Consider the following 15,617-nt stretch of genomic DNA (forward strand, 5'->3'; position numbering starts at 1 on the left):
TAGATGCTGCTGTCATGTTGCTGTGGTCCTGTCTGAGCTTCTACTTTCTCCTTTCTTCTCTACTCATCTCCTATAAATTGATTTCATCCAATATTAATTCATTCAATTGTATATGTATAGCCCTTAGTCACAGGTACAGCCTCAAAGGGCATTGAACTTGGCATACATTCTAGCATGTTTCTCAGTGCTTCCTTTAAACATGGCTAAATTTGACAGTAATTCATGTTGAACCTTATAGTAGCTTTATTTTATACACAAAATCTGCAGTTACTATAGAAATTATATTTTCAGATCTCAAAATTCACTCAGTGGCTTCCAAATATAAGATAAGATAATCGAACAACAATAATACATTGTCAACACACACAAATCCATATACACAAGGCCTTTCTGTATGTGTGTCAGGCTGGCCGTAAAAATACTGTGTGTGTGTGTGTGTGTGTGTGTGTGTGTGTGTGTGTGTGTGTGTGTGTGTGTGTGTGTGTGTGTGTGTGTGTGTGTGTGTGTGTGTGTGTGTGTGTGTGTGTGTGTGTGTGTGTGTGTGTGTGTGTGTGCAGTGCCTAATGCCTCAAAGCCTGAACTATCGGTTTATCAAGAATCCATGGTAGGGTAAGGGTTAGGCTCATGCCAATTTATTCAAGTTAAAGTAATGCCATCAGTTCCACCATCCATGCTGAGGAGAAGTGAGACATTTGAGTAGTGAGATTTTTTCCATCGTCACGACTTCTCTAACCGATAGTAAAATAAACGTCATTTGTTGTAGGCCTATATTTATTTACTAATCCTAAAGGCTTATTTATAATGCCATACAACATAATACCATAACATATAACGCCATATTTGTGTGTGCCATACACAGCGTGATATCTTAGTATGAAATGCACCAGAATCAATTATCATATTCATAAAAATGATAAGTAATTGGGCTTGTTACCAGAGTGTAAAACGACGTTCTTTGACGTGCAGCATAAGGTCGGCAGTAAGAAATGGAAAATGTGGCAATATTTGCGCTAGTGGTATCTGCAGTTGTGCCCGAGCATCGTTGAGGCTCGGGGTTCGGTCTAAAAGTAAAAGCACGTGTATTAGAAGCAGGGCTTCACTTTCCGAAAGGGGGCGACGTCTTGTCAAGGCTTTTACTTTGAAGAGCCGATGCGCTTTCGTGGCAGAAATGGAAATACAATTGGACGGCTGTGGCTAGCTTCACTGCGTTAAAAACAGGCTGGATTGCGATATCTGGATTACTGCTTAGGGGGTTTGACTCTATTCTGTTTATTTCAAAATAAGAAACTACTGGGTTTGAGGTGCAGAGATTTCCTCGGATATGAATCGCTCCGGTGACCATGATAACAGAAGATAGCTAGCTTAGATGGTTAGCGGATCTACTAGCTTAGCCTGGGGGCTGCTCTCATATTATAAATCATTGTGCTGGGAGTATTCCTATATGTACCCGGATATCTCCCTGGCATTGTTATTGTCTGGCTTTGCTAAATCAGTGTTCTCCCGACCTCTCCACGTTCCGTGATGCCACGTCCCTGCTGTGTGGTGCGGCTGCATGTTGACATCGTATGAAGACTGGGAGGATGACAAGTGTACGGAAGGAGGACGGCGAGTAAAACCACAAGGAGCACAGTAGCCGATGAGGCTAGACCTATATCCCTGACTGTCTGGGGTGGTCAACACGTTTGCAGCATTTCATCGGAATGTCCTTTCGAGAGGTTAGGATAGCAGGGAGACGAGGATATTTGCGTCGTGCTTGCTAGGGTTGCAATCACAAGCTTATAAAAAGTACTTTTTTACTGAAATGATTGGGTTTGGTGCAAACCGACGGGGAGGCCGCCTCCCGTCTCTCTTCCTCATTGCCCTGATGGTGATCATCGCCATACTTTCTTTCAACTACTGGACTGTGACCAGCAAGCACGTCCGCCTGCTGGATGAAGTGGCGGAGGTCCAGGCGCAGGTGAAGCGCACCGACGCGGCGCGGATCCGCCTGGAGAAGCGCAATACGGAGCTGATGGCGCAAGTGGACACGCACAAGAAGCAGATCGACCAGAAGGAGGGAGACAATAATGTTCTGGGGAGCAAGATTCAGGCCCGAGAGACTCTCATCAAGAAGTGCACGGATGACAAGGTATGGCGCGGAAGGCATTGAAGCTGTCAAGGGTTATAATTTCCAGTATGCGTTTTTATGGCCAGCATCGCATCTCAACCATAGCTTTACCTGGAACCCTCCCTCCAATCCCCCCACCAAGGTGGTTGATTCAGAGTTGGACGACGTGCTACTATTTATCATAATAATTTCAAATATCACACCATAGCTGTAGTGTGTACCTCATTATCTCGTTTACTCAAAATCAAAATTATTTATTGGAGATCTATCGGAGATGTAGGCTTACATTTGGGCAAGCATGCCTATGCAATTGGGACCATAATATGTGTATCCTAGTTGAAGGCCTTTCTAGGTACCATTGGCAGGCTGTATGCAGTAATATTTAATTTGAGTCATAGTGTGGAGTGTTTGTGGATGATCGCTGGTTTAAGCATCCTCACCTGCCAGAGACTGATGGGACTGGTTCTGGGTGAGGCTGCACACCTGTTGTACATTTACCAGCCAATGTGCACAGGTTAAACCCGCCACTTCCGCACACACTTTGGGGAAGAGCTCCGGCATGGCAACATGGAGCACCAGGCCATGTATCCTTGTCTTCAAAACTTACATAAACCGTCTTTGAACACATCACCCTGCGCCCATGTGGTTGGTATGTATGGTGCCCAGTAAAAGCCACCTAGGTGGAATGTGGCAGCCTAGGTCGTTGGTATCATGGACATTGCTGCACAAAGATACAACCAAATACAGCGTTCTATGCGAAGTCACACTGGTTGCATGAGATTCCAGATTAACCAGTTTTCAGTGAATAGGCTGACTAACCTCTCAATCAGGGTAAAGGGTGTGGTTTATAGTTCTCAGTTTAGGAATAGCACCAAACTGTACAAGCATGTTGTTGTCTTCTAATCGTTTGTTTGAAAAAAATAATTCTTGTTTAAAATGCATTTGTTTTTTTTTGTTTTGTTTTTGTTTTGACCAATGTGCATGTGTCTTAAGGCCTTTCTTACAATGCCGGGGTGATGTGTCCTCAAACTGGTCAAGGATAATTTATTGGGAGGATGACTTTGTAATGCGACTTGGTAATTAAATTCCTGTTGTAATTTAAACACATTGTCATCCTATACCACCAAAAGCTTCATGGTCCCTGTCACTGTTCTAATTCCCCTGGGTCCAAATGTTCAAATGGCAAGCCTTGGTCTGTCCCCTGCTGGCTGAGTCTGTCAGTCTGATAGTGACCGGTGGACATTGTGTGATTAGCGCCGCCCTGTCCTGCTTAAGAGCAGCTGGGAGGCAGGGCTTCTCCAAAACCCAATCCCATCTGCACTTTTATTTAAATACACATCTGTACACTGTAGACTGTTGTTTGTGATAGCTCCGCCACAGGTAAACAGAGGTGGGTCCACATTGAATGATATTTGTCTGCATTACACAAAGGAAGTTATTTTATTTTATTTTTATTGAACATTATACACTTGTCTTGGCAGTGTTTTCTATTGGCCTTCATCAAATCGGGGATCTTATTCCCTAGTCGCCACGCCAGTAAACTCCATTGATTTAAAAAGCTCAGAGTAATACCTGTCTGGTGTCTGCTGACACTAATGACATCAAGTCAAGGATGGGGACATGGTTTTTCGGTCTATATTGCTCAGCAGTGTGAGAGTCACCAGGATGAATGGAAACCATTTCTTTACTTTAATTTATATCCTGATATCCTGGGGAAGAGTGTCTCTTTGCAATTCTGGGTGGCCAGGTGACATGAAAGGAAAGTCTGTCTGTAGACAAGAGATGACTCGGATAACCTTTAGACCTGCTGATGGTGATGGCATCCGTTCCTGCACTCTACTTCCTATATTATGTGTGTTGAGTGGTGCAGACTGCATCCGGCTGTTCTTTGTCAACATCCCTGACCTGTTTTAAAGGCTCAGCATCCTGCTTCAACGGCACAAAAGCAAATCAAACCAGCAGTTTGACTTGGCTGAATTTAATTACTTGGCATAACGTTATCCTTACACAAGCTAAGGTCAATGGACGTTTTCCAACCATGGTTCATGCCCTAACCAAGGACTTGTGTTTGTCGGTTGTTCAGGCTTTACCTTGTGTGACCTGGGTGTACAATACTGGTTGGGCTGGTTGTATCTTTACAAAGCTGCTTTAGGTTCTAGGGTACAGGAAGTATGATAGAGGAAAGTGCTGCTTGCTGGACGGCAATCAACCAGACAGTTTCCTGTGTCATTAAGCAATGTCTGGAACCACCTAGATGTTTCTTGGCACTACAGAGAATCTGGCCAGTTTAAGTTTAAGAGCAGATCAAGTGGTCTCATGTGTGATGTCTTCAGTAATTAGATGGGCACTGCTACAAATCAATGAAGACAACATTACAGGGAAATTGATTTGTTTGACATTGTCAGCTAAAATGCAGTTTTTGGGTATTTTTTTTCCATCGTTTTTTCCAAGCAATCAACCTCCCGAATAGAAAACACATGTTTCTATTTGTATCTTTTGGTATCTGGAACTATTATTTGACGAGATCATCATAAATTGATTATTTGATCAATAGAATATTCATTGTAATTTGTTTGATGCCAAACATTTGCTCTTTAGGATCCTAAATTAAGTTGTTTTTTGCCTTAGTTTTTGTTTCAGTTTGGCTCCTTAGCAAAAAATAGCTAGCAAATGTAAGCTTCACATTTTAAAAGCCTCTGATCAATTGTGATGGGCATTTACCATTGTGTATGACATCTTCTTGGACTAAATGATTAATCAACCAGGAAAAGGCCTCTGTTGCAGTTCTAATAAGCTTTCTGAGCCATGTTTGTATTGATCTCTCTGTAAACCTTTTCCTATTCTCCATTTCCCAGATGAAGCTGCACCAGGATTTTACGAGTCAAATAACAGAGATCACGCGCTTGAAAGGTAATAAAGTGCTGAGCTCCGAACCATTAGAGCTTTGGGCTGAGCCAACAGAACTCTGAGCTATCGGAACTCTGACCATTAGAACTCTCGAGCTCTGAACCATTAAACCTCTGAACTAATCAGGACTCTGAACTATTAGAACTCTTAATGAAGCAATATCACACGAGAGGGAGTGCTGTTGCACTGAATATCAGCACAGCTGTGAATCGGTCATAGGTACGAGGCCGTAGGCCGAGTGCCGAAGATAATCACAGCCGAACTCGAGTGTGATATTGCGTTTCTACAACAGTTCTACAAATTAGTTAACAGTAATAAGCAACGACAGATTATGATTTTTTTGTTTATTTATGTTTTATTTGGCTTCGCCAACACAAATGGATCCGCAAGTGGAACTGGAGTGAACTGTTGTGAAGCAACACATAAACACACTAGCTTAACATCACATTAACGGTTGAGAACACCTGTAAAGTGGAGTGATGCATGTATAGTTAAATGTCCCAGTACTGTTATACTCTATATCAGCACTCATGGAATGCCTCTTATCCAATTAAATGACTTGGTCGGAACTAACTATTGAATAACCAACCATAACTATTGCTACTCATGCTGGTTTGGATAAACCAGCAAGAGTAAGATAGATAAGTGTTTTTCAACCTGTAGTCTGTGTACAACTGGTGGTACTTCAGTGTACTGCAGATGTGGTTTTATATATGTAAATTAGACACATTTCCTTGCTAATTAATACATTTTAAAATAACCCATATTTCTAACCCTTTACAAATATGTTCAGCCAATACAGCATTATACCTATAATACAGCATTATTTCATGGTCTAATGCTGTACCATTTACCATTCCTTCTTGCGGTAATACCTGTGTATAAAGCGGGCGTTGGCACTATTTGCTCAGCCTCTTGTTATCTTTTTCTAAACTGTTTGCATATGAGGTGAAGGTATTGATGTACACCTTAAAGGTTAGGAACCACTGAGCCACAACTATCAAACCGAAACAAAATCCCAACCCTCCCTTAAAGCCTCCCTCCAAGGCCACAAGCCCAAAACGGGTGACTATCTTGCTAGTTTGAACAATTGGTCTACCTAGCCTTGTGAAAGACTGCGGTCATGCACAATGAGTGCACGGGAAGAGTATGTGCCGGTTAGGTTGGTAAACAGATGGGTAGGCCTTCCAATCATTTAATTTCTGGCCAAATTAAATGACCGTACAGGCATACAGTACGACAGGCCTGCAACAGCCATATATACCAGATTTGACCTTTTTTTTCTTCATCGTTTGGGATGTAAAGACTATTTCGACAAATATGCCTCAAACCCTAGTTTTGAACAACAGCACTCTGAGGATCTAGTTTCAGTGGACGTTAGTGTGTGTGTGTGTATGGACCGTATGTTCACGCCTTGCCTCTCCTGCTGCCTTCTGAGCAGAGCAGCTGAAGGAGATCAACCAGGAGTTCATGCAGCAGGAGGAGCAGATGAGGGAGGTGAGAAAGAACCGCACCACGCTGGAGCGGCGGCTGGAGTACGAGAGGTAGGAGTCCACCACAAGTGACGTTCGCTCAGGTGTGCTTGTCTCTCCGATACTCAGAGAAAAGCGCTGAATCCTACATTTAAAGGTGACATTATACCACCAAATTTGAGTGTGATTAGCCATTACAAGCCGTTTTGAAAATCAGCCTCTTCTGACATCGCAAGTGGCCGCCTCCACCTAGATCAGTCTAGCAGCCTACCCAGTGGACTGTAGCAAACGTTGCTCATCTATCCGTCATGCATCTAGGTGGACACGCCCACTCATGATGTCAGAAGAGGCTGATTTTCAAAACGGCAAGACACCTTGGTATAATGGTATAATATGTCACCTTTAACCAATAACATCCACAGAACAACCCCTTTGCATCTCTGTGCTGTGTCTGTTTCCGTGCGTGGCTCAGCCCTGTAAATAATGTATCGGTCAGTCTTGATGCCTTTGGATGGTTTGGGTGACGAGTTGTTTGTTTTCGTTTGCATCCTAGTTTGCAGTGCGGCCGTCAGATCAAGCAGCTGACGGAGGAGTTTGAGGAAAGCAGGAAGACTCTGGCGCTGGAAGTCGCCAAGCTGAGACGGGTCAGTGTTTCACATCGCCCCCGGTTCTGGTGTTATACTGCTTACTCTGCCATTACCATAACAAAAAAACACAACAACAACAGCTATCTGAAGTTCTCTCTGGGTCTTTGTCGCTCCTTCCCTCTCTCGCTCTCTCTCTCTGTCCATGTCCTTCTGCCTCGCTCTATCGCCCTCTCACCCCCTATATCGCTCTCCCTCTCTCGCTTGTTTCTTCAGAGCGGACTGGACAGCAATAAGCTTGGTGTGCAGGCTCAGGCTGGGGCGGAGGTGGAGGCAGAGCGCCACACGGTGGCTGATCTCGTACAGGGCAACGTCATTCTCAAAGGTACAGTCACCAACACCACCATAACTGAATATGACTTGCTGAATAGGAATGATTTATAACGATTATTGCAGTAGCCATTTTTTATAATAATCCCAAATTTCTGTATTTAGGATTAAAGATACAATTTCAACCTGCCATAATCAATCAAAGCTTGTTTTATATTTTTACTATTGACTTTTAATACTTAAATGGGACGAAATCCCTATCATGCCTCTATGTACTGAAACTTGAGTTGGATTATTTATCATTACATTTGACACTACAGTCCACTCTATTTATTATGATGATAAAGTCTATACGGTTACCCAGCGAGGCTGCCCTGGGCCTTGCCTCTGCTCAGTCTCTGCATGAGCCAGGAGACATGTATCCACCTGCTGGGTGTTTTTTTAGAAGGACAGCCACCAGTAGTGATGTAGCTTTTATAGGGTTGGTACCTGAAAACCTCTGCCAAGATGGCACCGGTTCTTTTAGGACTGGTACATGCCAGAAAAATGCGAATTGCAACGTAGATTTCGGTGCCTCTTGTTGGTGCCATGCCCAAAGCTGCCGATTTGAAATGCCAACTCTTTTGTGCTCTGATACAGCCATACCCGCCTTAACATTATTGCCTGGAGCGCCCTGCCAGAAATCCTTTGTGTGATTCTTTTATTAGCATTGTAGTGGTTATTGACTGTCAAAATATTGTAGTTGACTGAGTTCCATTTATCAATATATTGAACATTTTCTTTGAGCCTGCAATAAAAAACAATCTTTCATTTGTATTTTTTAAATTAAAAGTATCAGTTCAGGCACCAGAACAGAAGTGGGCACCGGTATCAGAAGAAGCTCCAACAATACCCAACCCTAGTACGAAATACAAACATGTACACACACTGTCCTCGGTCCACCTGTAAACAACCAGATCCCTTACCCCCGCCTTACCACTTCCTTTAAGGCTTGTATCAGCTGCTCCGTAGTGACCTATATCTGTAGTCACTGCTGGTATCTTTTGAATGAAAGTGTCACCTAAGTGATGATATGAATACTAACGCTTATGAACGTCCCCCTCTGCTTCCCAGATGAGATGGGCAAGCCAGGCAGCGACGCAGGCATGCCTGGGATAGAGGACAGCGAGGTGGGGAAGATAGAGGAGCTGCAGTTTGGTGCGTACCATTTCTCGCCCCAATATCCGTCTTGGAGTGGACCTGTAGTATAGCTGGCTATAGTAAATAGTATCTTGTAATGGATATTGGAGCACTGGTTTATAATAGTATAGTACTAGAATGCTATTTCTGTATGGTGCAGTTCTTTTTCAATGCTACTGCATTAAAGATGAGGTGAGACAAATTGTATTAATCTCAGATGGAAAATGCTGGTGTCTCAGCAGCAGAAGTGCAAGTGCAGTTTCCCACAGCTGTCAATAGGCCAGGCAGAGTTGAATGACTATCCAGGGTTTCCGCGGGGTTGTTAAAGGTATTAAAAGGTAGTAAATTAAATTAGCCCAAATGAAGGCCATTAAAAAGTAATAAACGTCATCTGACGAGGTATTACATTTCCAACAAGGCCTATGAGTTTCTCAATTGGTGTAATTTACGTGCAGGCCTATCTCCTAAAATTACTAAAACTTGCGTGTATTATTTTTACGTTGCGAGTTGGACCTGAGCGATATATCAATGATGTTGCGTGGTGCGTGCGCTGAAACAAACTGGATATACCCTGGATACATTTTCTGACCTCTGGCTGGAGGAATCGATATAAGAATGATCGCAAAAAAAACATTTGTTTGACCGGTTGCCATGGTTATCTCAGTGTGGTTAATATGCAGTTGCGGTGTTAATTAGCGTTGTTGTCAGCTTACTGTTACATTAAACTGTAATCAGAAAATGCGGTTATATGTATAGACCCTATAGTATCTGTGGTATAAATGCTGGGACGAATTTCGAATTATAAATATGTACAATCCATTACGTTAGCTCTCTGGCACATAGCTCAGCTGACTAAAATACCCTCCGTTGCCAAGTCGTAGCTAAGGTCCGTCCTATTTATGTGAAAAACTTTACATTTGGATTGTAAAACGCATGAAAATATAAATGACAAGCAAGAAGTAGAATAAATGGGATAGTCTTATTAAAAAGTTTTTTGCAACCAACTGCACAACAAGACATTATTGCGGCTCTTGTCGCTCTCGTCTCTTTCTGCATATGACCTGCTCGTAGAGCGGGGTATGGACGGTATGTACGGTATGGATTTTGACGTTACCGTGAGACCGGTGTGACCGCTAGACAGCCGCGTTTACCTGGATGATTATGATCCGATTAGAATTGGAAGAACAGCTCAATCGTAATAAAAAATTATCGTATATATCAACACTGGGCACAAAATCTCTCTCTCTCTGGCACTCTGTCTATGTCTACTTTGTGACATATTGATTAAAAACTATGGACCAAGTACCGTTGGGACATCTTGATTAATCCAACTCCTATGGTCTCTCTCTTGAAGTCGTGCTGGTATTAAAAAATATGGTGATGGTATTAAAAGGTAGTAAATTCAACTTAAGAATTTCTGTGTAAACCAAACTGTCCTTTATGAGCCAATTTAGCTTTTCTCCCGCTCCCCCATCCTTTCTGACCAATCAGGGCATCTCTCCTCTCTATTTATTTGGGGTACCATCGTGCTTGTCAATCACATATTGCTAGCTCTACCACAAAAGCATGAATGCAACACTTAGGGAGGGAGCGTTTGGGGTATTACTTTCAAACTCTTGCTCTCTTCTACTCTCTTTCCAGCTCTCAAATCTGGCCTACAGCAGCCCCTGATTGGTTTTGGTTACTATAATGTACATGATTTTTATTCTAACCAACAAACTTTGACAGAGAATTTGATTTAAACTCTAAACATTTTAGGGTACAGCTGTAAGCTATTGCTTGCTTTTTCCTCGGAAGCCCTTCTTCGTCGTCTAAACTTTTTTCAGTGGTAAACCCTAATGACACTTAAATAATAAAAAAAATAAGCTAGTGAAAGTTTATAATTGAATGGCGTCACACTACAGCACCCTATTATGCTAGTGCAGCAACTGTACAGTGTACAAGCATGCTACTTCCGTTCTGCACTGTATATTTAGCCCTCTGGATGTCCTCTTGCATTACTAAATTCAAATTCAACGGTTTTTATTCGTCACATAATCATACAGAATGTGCAGTGTAATGTTTGTGCAATACTCTGTACTTCTGTGCTTAAAATACAATAGAATAAAAATACAATATACATTTAACATAAATATATATACACGCAAGAAAGATAAAGTATGAAGTTATTTCAAGTGTTTACAGATGTAAGAGTTGTGAAATTAAGAATATTATAAATAGATATTAAATCAAAACAAAATGAACAGGGAGCTATCTGTGATCTGCCTTCATGCCGTCTTCATTTGAAACCTCGTCCTCTTTTGTCACAGGAGTAAAAAAAGCGCAGATTGCTCCGAAGCAGAAGGAGGCTCCCAAAGAGGTCCCAGCAGCGGTGGCGGCGGTCCCAGCCAAGGGCTTCAGAGAGCAGGCCCTGGACCAGCCCCTCCTGCAGCAGGACAGAGTGGGGCTGGGAGGGGGAGCGGGAGGCGGAGGGGAGGAGGAGGAAGAGGAGGAGGAGGAGGAGGAGGAGGTGCAGGTGCAGCAGCAGCAGCAGCAGCAGCAGCAGGCGGCGGTGGCAGCCGTGGTGGTGCCCCCTGGTCACATTAAGCAGCCGGTACCCCAGGCGGTGGTGGACAAGCCTATTCTGTTCGACGAGGACAACAAGGCGGCCATGCGGGCCGACGAGTTTGGAGAACAGAACAGACAGCTCCAAGGTGCAGTATTAACCCACCCTAGAACCTTTCTAAATATCTAGCCCAAGGCTAATTGATGCTTATGAATGATGCCACATAGTTGTGACTGTGTGGAAGCCTAATGGGCGTCCTGCTGGTGTTTTCAGCTCCAGTAAACGTGAAGGCCGAGAGTGTACAGATGAAGGCCCTCCCGGTGCCCCCAAACCCGGCACAGGTGCCCAAGCCATTGGAGCCCCACAGAGTCAAAGACCAGGTCCCGGTGCAGCTGCCGCCTCACCACCAGAGTGAGTTCACCTGAGGACTAGGGGTCAGAGCGTTGGCCTGGTTAGAGCTGGTTTGTCGGATGGAATGTTTAACCTGCAGTGGATTTCAGCCAAATCGTTTTTTCCCCCATGGGGGAAATAGACCCTCTTCCCCACATATATGGATGTAGGATTTTGCAGGCGCAATATTTGGCATTCATCTAAATAAATAACATGAATACAAAAGTATTTGTTACATCTGCTGCTCTAGGAAAGCCCTCACCATGTCCAACTCTTGTCATGCAAGCTTCTGAAATGTGACCAATTCAAAGACAACTGCCATTCGTTGTTAAATGAATGTGGGGAACAGGTTATTGTTGGATTTAGTTTGAGGTTGGTTTGTGTCTTCAGGTATCCTGTGTGTGTGTTTGTGTGTCAGGTTTAATGGTGTGATTTGCTCCCTGTAGAGGACTGTGTGCCATAGGTTTCTCATAAGAAGCAGGTGGGGATACTCTGGTCGGTGGCAGCTGAATGGCGTCTGGTTCCCTGCCCCCTCGACTCTTAATCCATGTCGATCCAACATTTCCTCCATGAGTGTGAAGCTCTCCCCTCCTGAATGTAGTACGAAGTCTTAGGACGTGATTGGTTGGTTCTGGGTGGGGAAGTGTGGCCGAGGAGGGGGAGGGCAAATGGGGAGTGGGTTCGGGGGACAGGAGGCCCAGCAGAACGTGCGTCTGCTGCCTGCTTTCTTCTCGGCTGCATCCTCTCCGCTCCTTCTCGCTCTCTTTCCAGAAGGTTCCATTACTCCTGCTCCCTTTTGCTCTGCCGCAATCTTGACCCTATATCTCAAACGCATATACCTTCTCTCACAAAAAACTGTGAAGGGAGATAAGATGATACTTTTAAGGCAACAAAGCAAGACATAATCTTTATTTTTTTCAAAGAACAACTGCTTCTAAGTGCTGTTTTTTTTACGTTTTTCTACTCCTCTCTTCATTGGCTGACTTAACTTGCCCAATCTCGTTACTGCTCTTATCTTCCTTCAAAATGATCCATCCATTCATCCCTACTCTTGCCCCAAATCATCCGAGATCCGATCCCTCCTCCTCATGGATCGTTCTCTCCATGGCCCCTCTCTCTTTCTCCCTCTCTGTCTCTGTCCGTCCCTCTGTCGACCTTCTCTGCGCTCGCTCGCTCTCCGCTCTGCGCCTGCCTGGCTCGCCCTCTGACGAGGCCCCCTTCTCTGCGTCCTGCAGGCCGCTTCTTTGACGAGAACGAGTCCCCCGTAGATCCCCAGCGCGGCTCTAAGCTGGCGGACTACAATGGGGACGACGGTAACGTGGGTGAGTACGAGGCCGACAAGCAGGCCGAGCTGGCTTACAATGAGGAGGAGGATGGTGATGGTGGGGAGGAAGACGTCCAAGGTGAGCCGGGGCAGCGGGTGGGCGGGGTAGGGGGGGGGGGGGGAGGGAGGGAGCGGGTACCGCTGGACCTCCCGTTGTCCAGATGCATATCCATCATTCCTCTGTTGCCTCCCCTCGCCGCCACTCCCTCCCCCCCCACCCCTCCCCACCCACCCTTCATCTGTCCCAGGATCTCCCAGCTCCCACTGGGGCTCCCCACATCCCCTGACCAGGGGCGAGAGCGAGGCGGGCATGGTGATGAACCACCGGCGTCTCTCTCGCCGTCACAAAGATTAATTGCCAAGCGAAAAAACTCAAGGTCAAACCTGGAAGGTGGTTCCGCTGCCGTTTTACAACGGCCACCACGAAAAACTGTCCTTGGTGTAAGCGCACTAAAAAAACGGAACCCCAGCCCCCCCTCTTCCTTATTATTCTGGGGGACTACCTAACCAAGGGATGGTTAGGTAGTCCCCCCCCCCACCTACTCCCGTCTGGGCCGATCCAACATCTGTGACCTACATCTCGAGCCGTAGATAAGAATAGCCCTGTGTGTTTGTCGATGTGTCTGGGCTCTCCTTGAAAAAGCCCTGCATGTCTGATCAGCTTTCGTTGCTGTTTTTGTCATGTGTGATTTGGTACTGTGTCTGTTCATCTTAGTATGAGTTCACTCATTTGTGCTTTGATGCTTCCTGTCATTTTACATTGTTTGTTTTACATTTGTTTTAGGAATTCATATGGAGAGAAAAATGTTTTTTCGATTTCATTCACAGAACTCCCCTACTCTGGCTGCAGTCATTCCAATGCTCTATATTTGTTTTTGTTTTTACAGTGCCATTGTGTGTGTTTTTTTGTCTTGTGACTGCTCACAAAATATTCATATTCTCTTCATTGTTGATAAACTGCTCACTTGTTAAGATAGTATTGATTGATTCCAAAAATAGCTGAGTTTTGATTTAAAGTATAGGATTTTTTGTAGTTGTATCTACCGGTATTTGCTTTTTAGTTTACCTCATGTGAAAACATTCCCAAACTTGGGTGTCAAATCCCTATTGTAAGCTCATATAATTGTCAGACTCAACAATATCACAATACTATAGAACACGCAGAACCAATTGTATATTGCCATACTTCTCCATTTAGCATTATCCCCCTGAAGGGGGAATTCTGGGATAGCTGTTGCAGGTGTCTGGTACCACATCACTAATGGTCCACCTGCTCTCTCTCTGCTTCTAGATGACGAGGATCGGGACATGCAGGGAGGCCGAGCCGGGGAGTATGGGAAACGGCGTCAGGCTGCAGACATCCTCTAGAACCAGGACTCGGTGTTGTCATTCCTCTGATTAACAACGAGGTCCTACCGCGACCGTCCGCCACACTACAAACCCACACTCGCTGGCAGCAGTAGCCCTGGACTTCACTGTGCCCAAGAACTTGTGCTGTGTGGTTTATGTTCATGAACTATGATGGACGGCACGACATAATGAAGGAGTTTGTTGAGACGTACCGATTATTAAAAAATGGCTTGTGATGGCAATGCCTTGTCAGCTGGATAGAATGTTTTTGTTTTTTGTTAGTTCTGATGCCCGCGGGGGTCTCCAAAAGATTGTACAAGGAAGATTCATGTTTGTTTTTTTGTTATAAGAATAATAATGAAGAACTTATTGGTAACCCTATTTGCGCCAACCTCAGCGTCGTCCTATCTTTCTCTACTTTCCTGGGGGCTACCGATGGATCGGTTCGAGCCCAACGTCACAGCAACAGCTCGGAAGATGATGAGGGCTCTTTCAGCATCATAATGATGGGAGCATACAACTCAAGTTTTTCTTTCTTTCTTTCTCGACTTCCCAGACACGAAAAAGGAACTACTCAATCTGTTTTTATAGAATGCTATTGCATGATTTAGAAATGTTTTGTTGATTGTCAAAATGAGCAAAATATTAAGGCTTTAGCAATACTTGACCAACATTAGTATCCTCCTGTGACGTGCGAAACAAGAGCACATAAGGACCTAACTGACTGACATCTGTGTTCATTAGGTACCTTGTACATATGTAGTGGAACTGTTGCCATTTGTATTGTAGATGTATTTCTTTATATTCTGGGACTTTGGACATAAATTTGTTTGTGTAGCCATTAAAATTATTTCTCATGGGAAGGCATATTGAATGTAATTGCATTTGTTTAAAGGTGTTTATTCATGTCATCTATCACTAGTATTTATATAGGCCTATATGTTCTGTCTAGCATCGCCTATATGAACCTATAAACCTGCACTTACATTGTGTAGATTAAATATGCTGTTTTTTTATTCTTGCAAAAGATTCCTTCACCCAAACCGGATTTGTAAGGTTTGGCATAATTACATATTCGTGTACAAAACAATCACTCTAAGGGTATGCATAAGAGTGCAATATTTGACACACTTATAGACTGTCAAAATGCAATCACAGGCTTGTATGAATCAAAAAGGTGGATTTTTTTGTCCAAACAAAATGTCTGTAAATGGGGCAAGAGCATTGCATGGAACAATGCATAATAGATCTGAAATCCCATAAAAAAAATCAGGCGGGATATTGCATTATTATTCAACAGGTATGTATTTCAACAACTTGCACTACATGGATAAATAAAAATACATAAATGTGTAATAAAGCAGGCAAATTATTCATCAAATTCCAAGGCATACCTAGTATTGCCTGAAGGCACTTATCAGTGGCTGGG

General features: G+C 43.9%; 1 protein-coding gene across 4 annotated transcripts; it reads left to right on the forward strand.

Moving 5' to 3' along the window:
• The first annotated feature begins 1,117 nt into the window (after positions 1 to 1,117).
• golm2 (golgi membrane protein 2) lies at positions 1,118 to 15,507 on the forward strand. Of its 4 annotated transcripts, XM_056607211.1 has the most exons (10): positions 1,126 to 2,128; positions 4,963 to 5,017; positions 6,456 to 6,558; positions 7,040 to 7,130; positions 7,347 to 7,455; positions 8,514 to 8,597; positions 10,889 to 11,272; positions 11,398 to 11,535; positions 12,750 to 12,917; positions 14,130 to 14,218. In XM_056607211.1, exons 1-10 carry the CDS (start codon positions 1,802 to 1,804, stop codon positions 14,204 to 14,206), a joined length of 1,536 nt encoding a protein of 511 aa, XP_056463186.1. In that variant the 5' UTR covers positions 1,126 to 1,801; the 3' UTR covers positions 14,207 to 14,218. The 4 variants fall into 4 exon arrangements, with proteins under 4 accessions (XP_056463188.1, XP_056463187.1, XP_056463186.1 ...); XM_056607213.1 differs by lacking the exon at positions 12,750 to 12,917 and having other exon boundaries at positions 1,118 to 2,128; positions 14,130 to 15,507; XM_056607212.1 differs by lacking the exon at positions 8,514 to 8,597 and having other exon boundaries at positions 1,125 to 2,128.
• Positions 15,508 to 15,617: the final 110 nt, after the last annotated feature.

The sequence above is a fragment of the Gadus chalcogrammus genome, chromosome 14 (assembly GCF_026213295.1).
Source record: "Gadus chalcogrammus isolate NIFS_2021 chromosome 14, NIFS_Gcha_1.0, whole genome shotgun sequence".
Taxonomy (NCBI): domain Eukaryota; kingdom Metazoa; phylum Chordata; class Actinopteri; order Gadiformes; family Gadidae; genus Gadus; species Gadus chalcogrammus.

Coding starts and splice junctions, on each gene's coding strand:
- golm2 (XM_056607211.1), top strand. CDS start 1,802: ATGATTGGGTTTGGTGCAAACCGACGGGGAGGCCGCCTCCCGTCTCTC. Junction 7,456..8,513: donor GGGCAACGTCATTCTCAAAG/GTACAGTCACCA, acceptor TCTGCTTCCCAG/ATGAGATGGGCAAGCCAGGC. Junction 8,598..10,888: donor GATAGAGGAGCTGCAGTTTG/GTGCGTACCATT, acceptor CTTTTGTCACAG/GAGTAAAAAAAGCGCAGATT.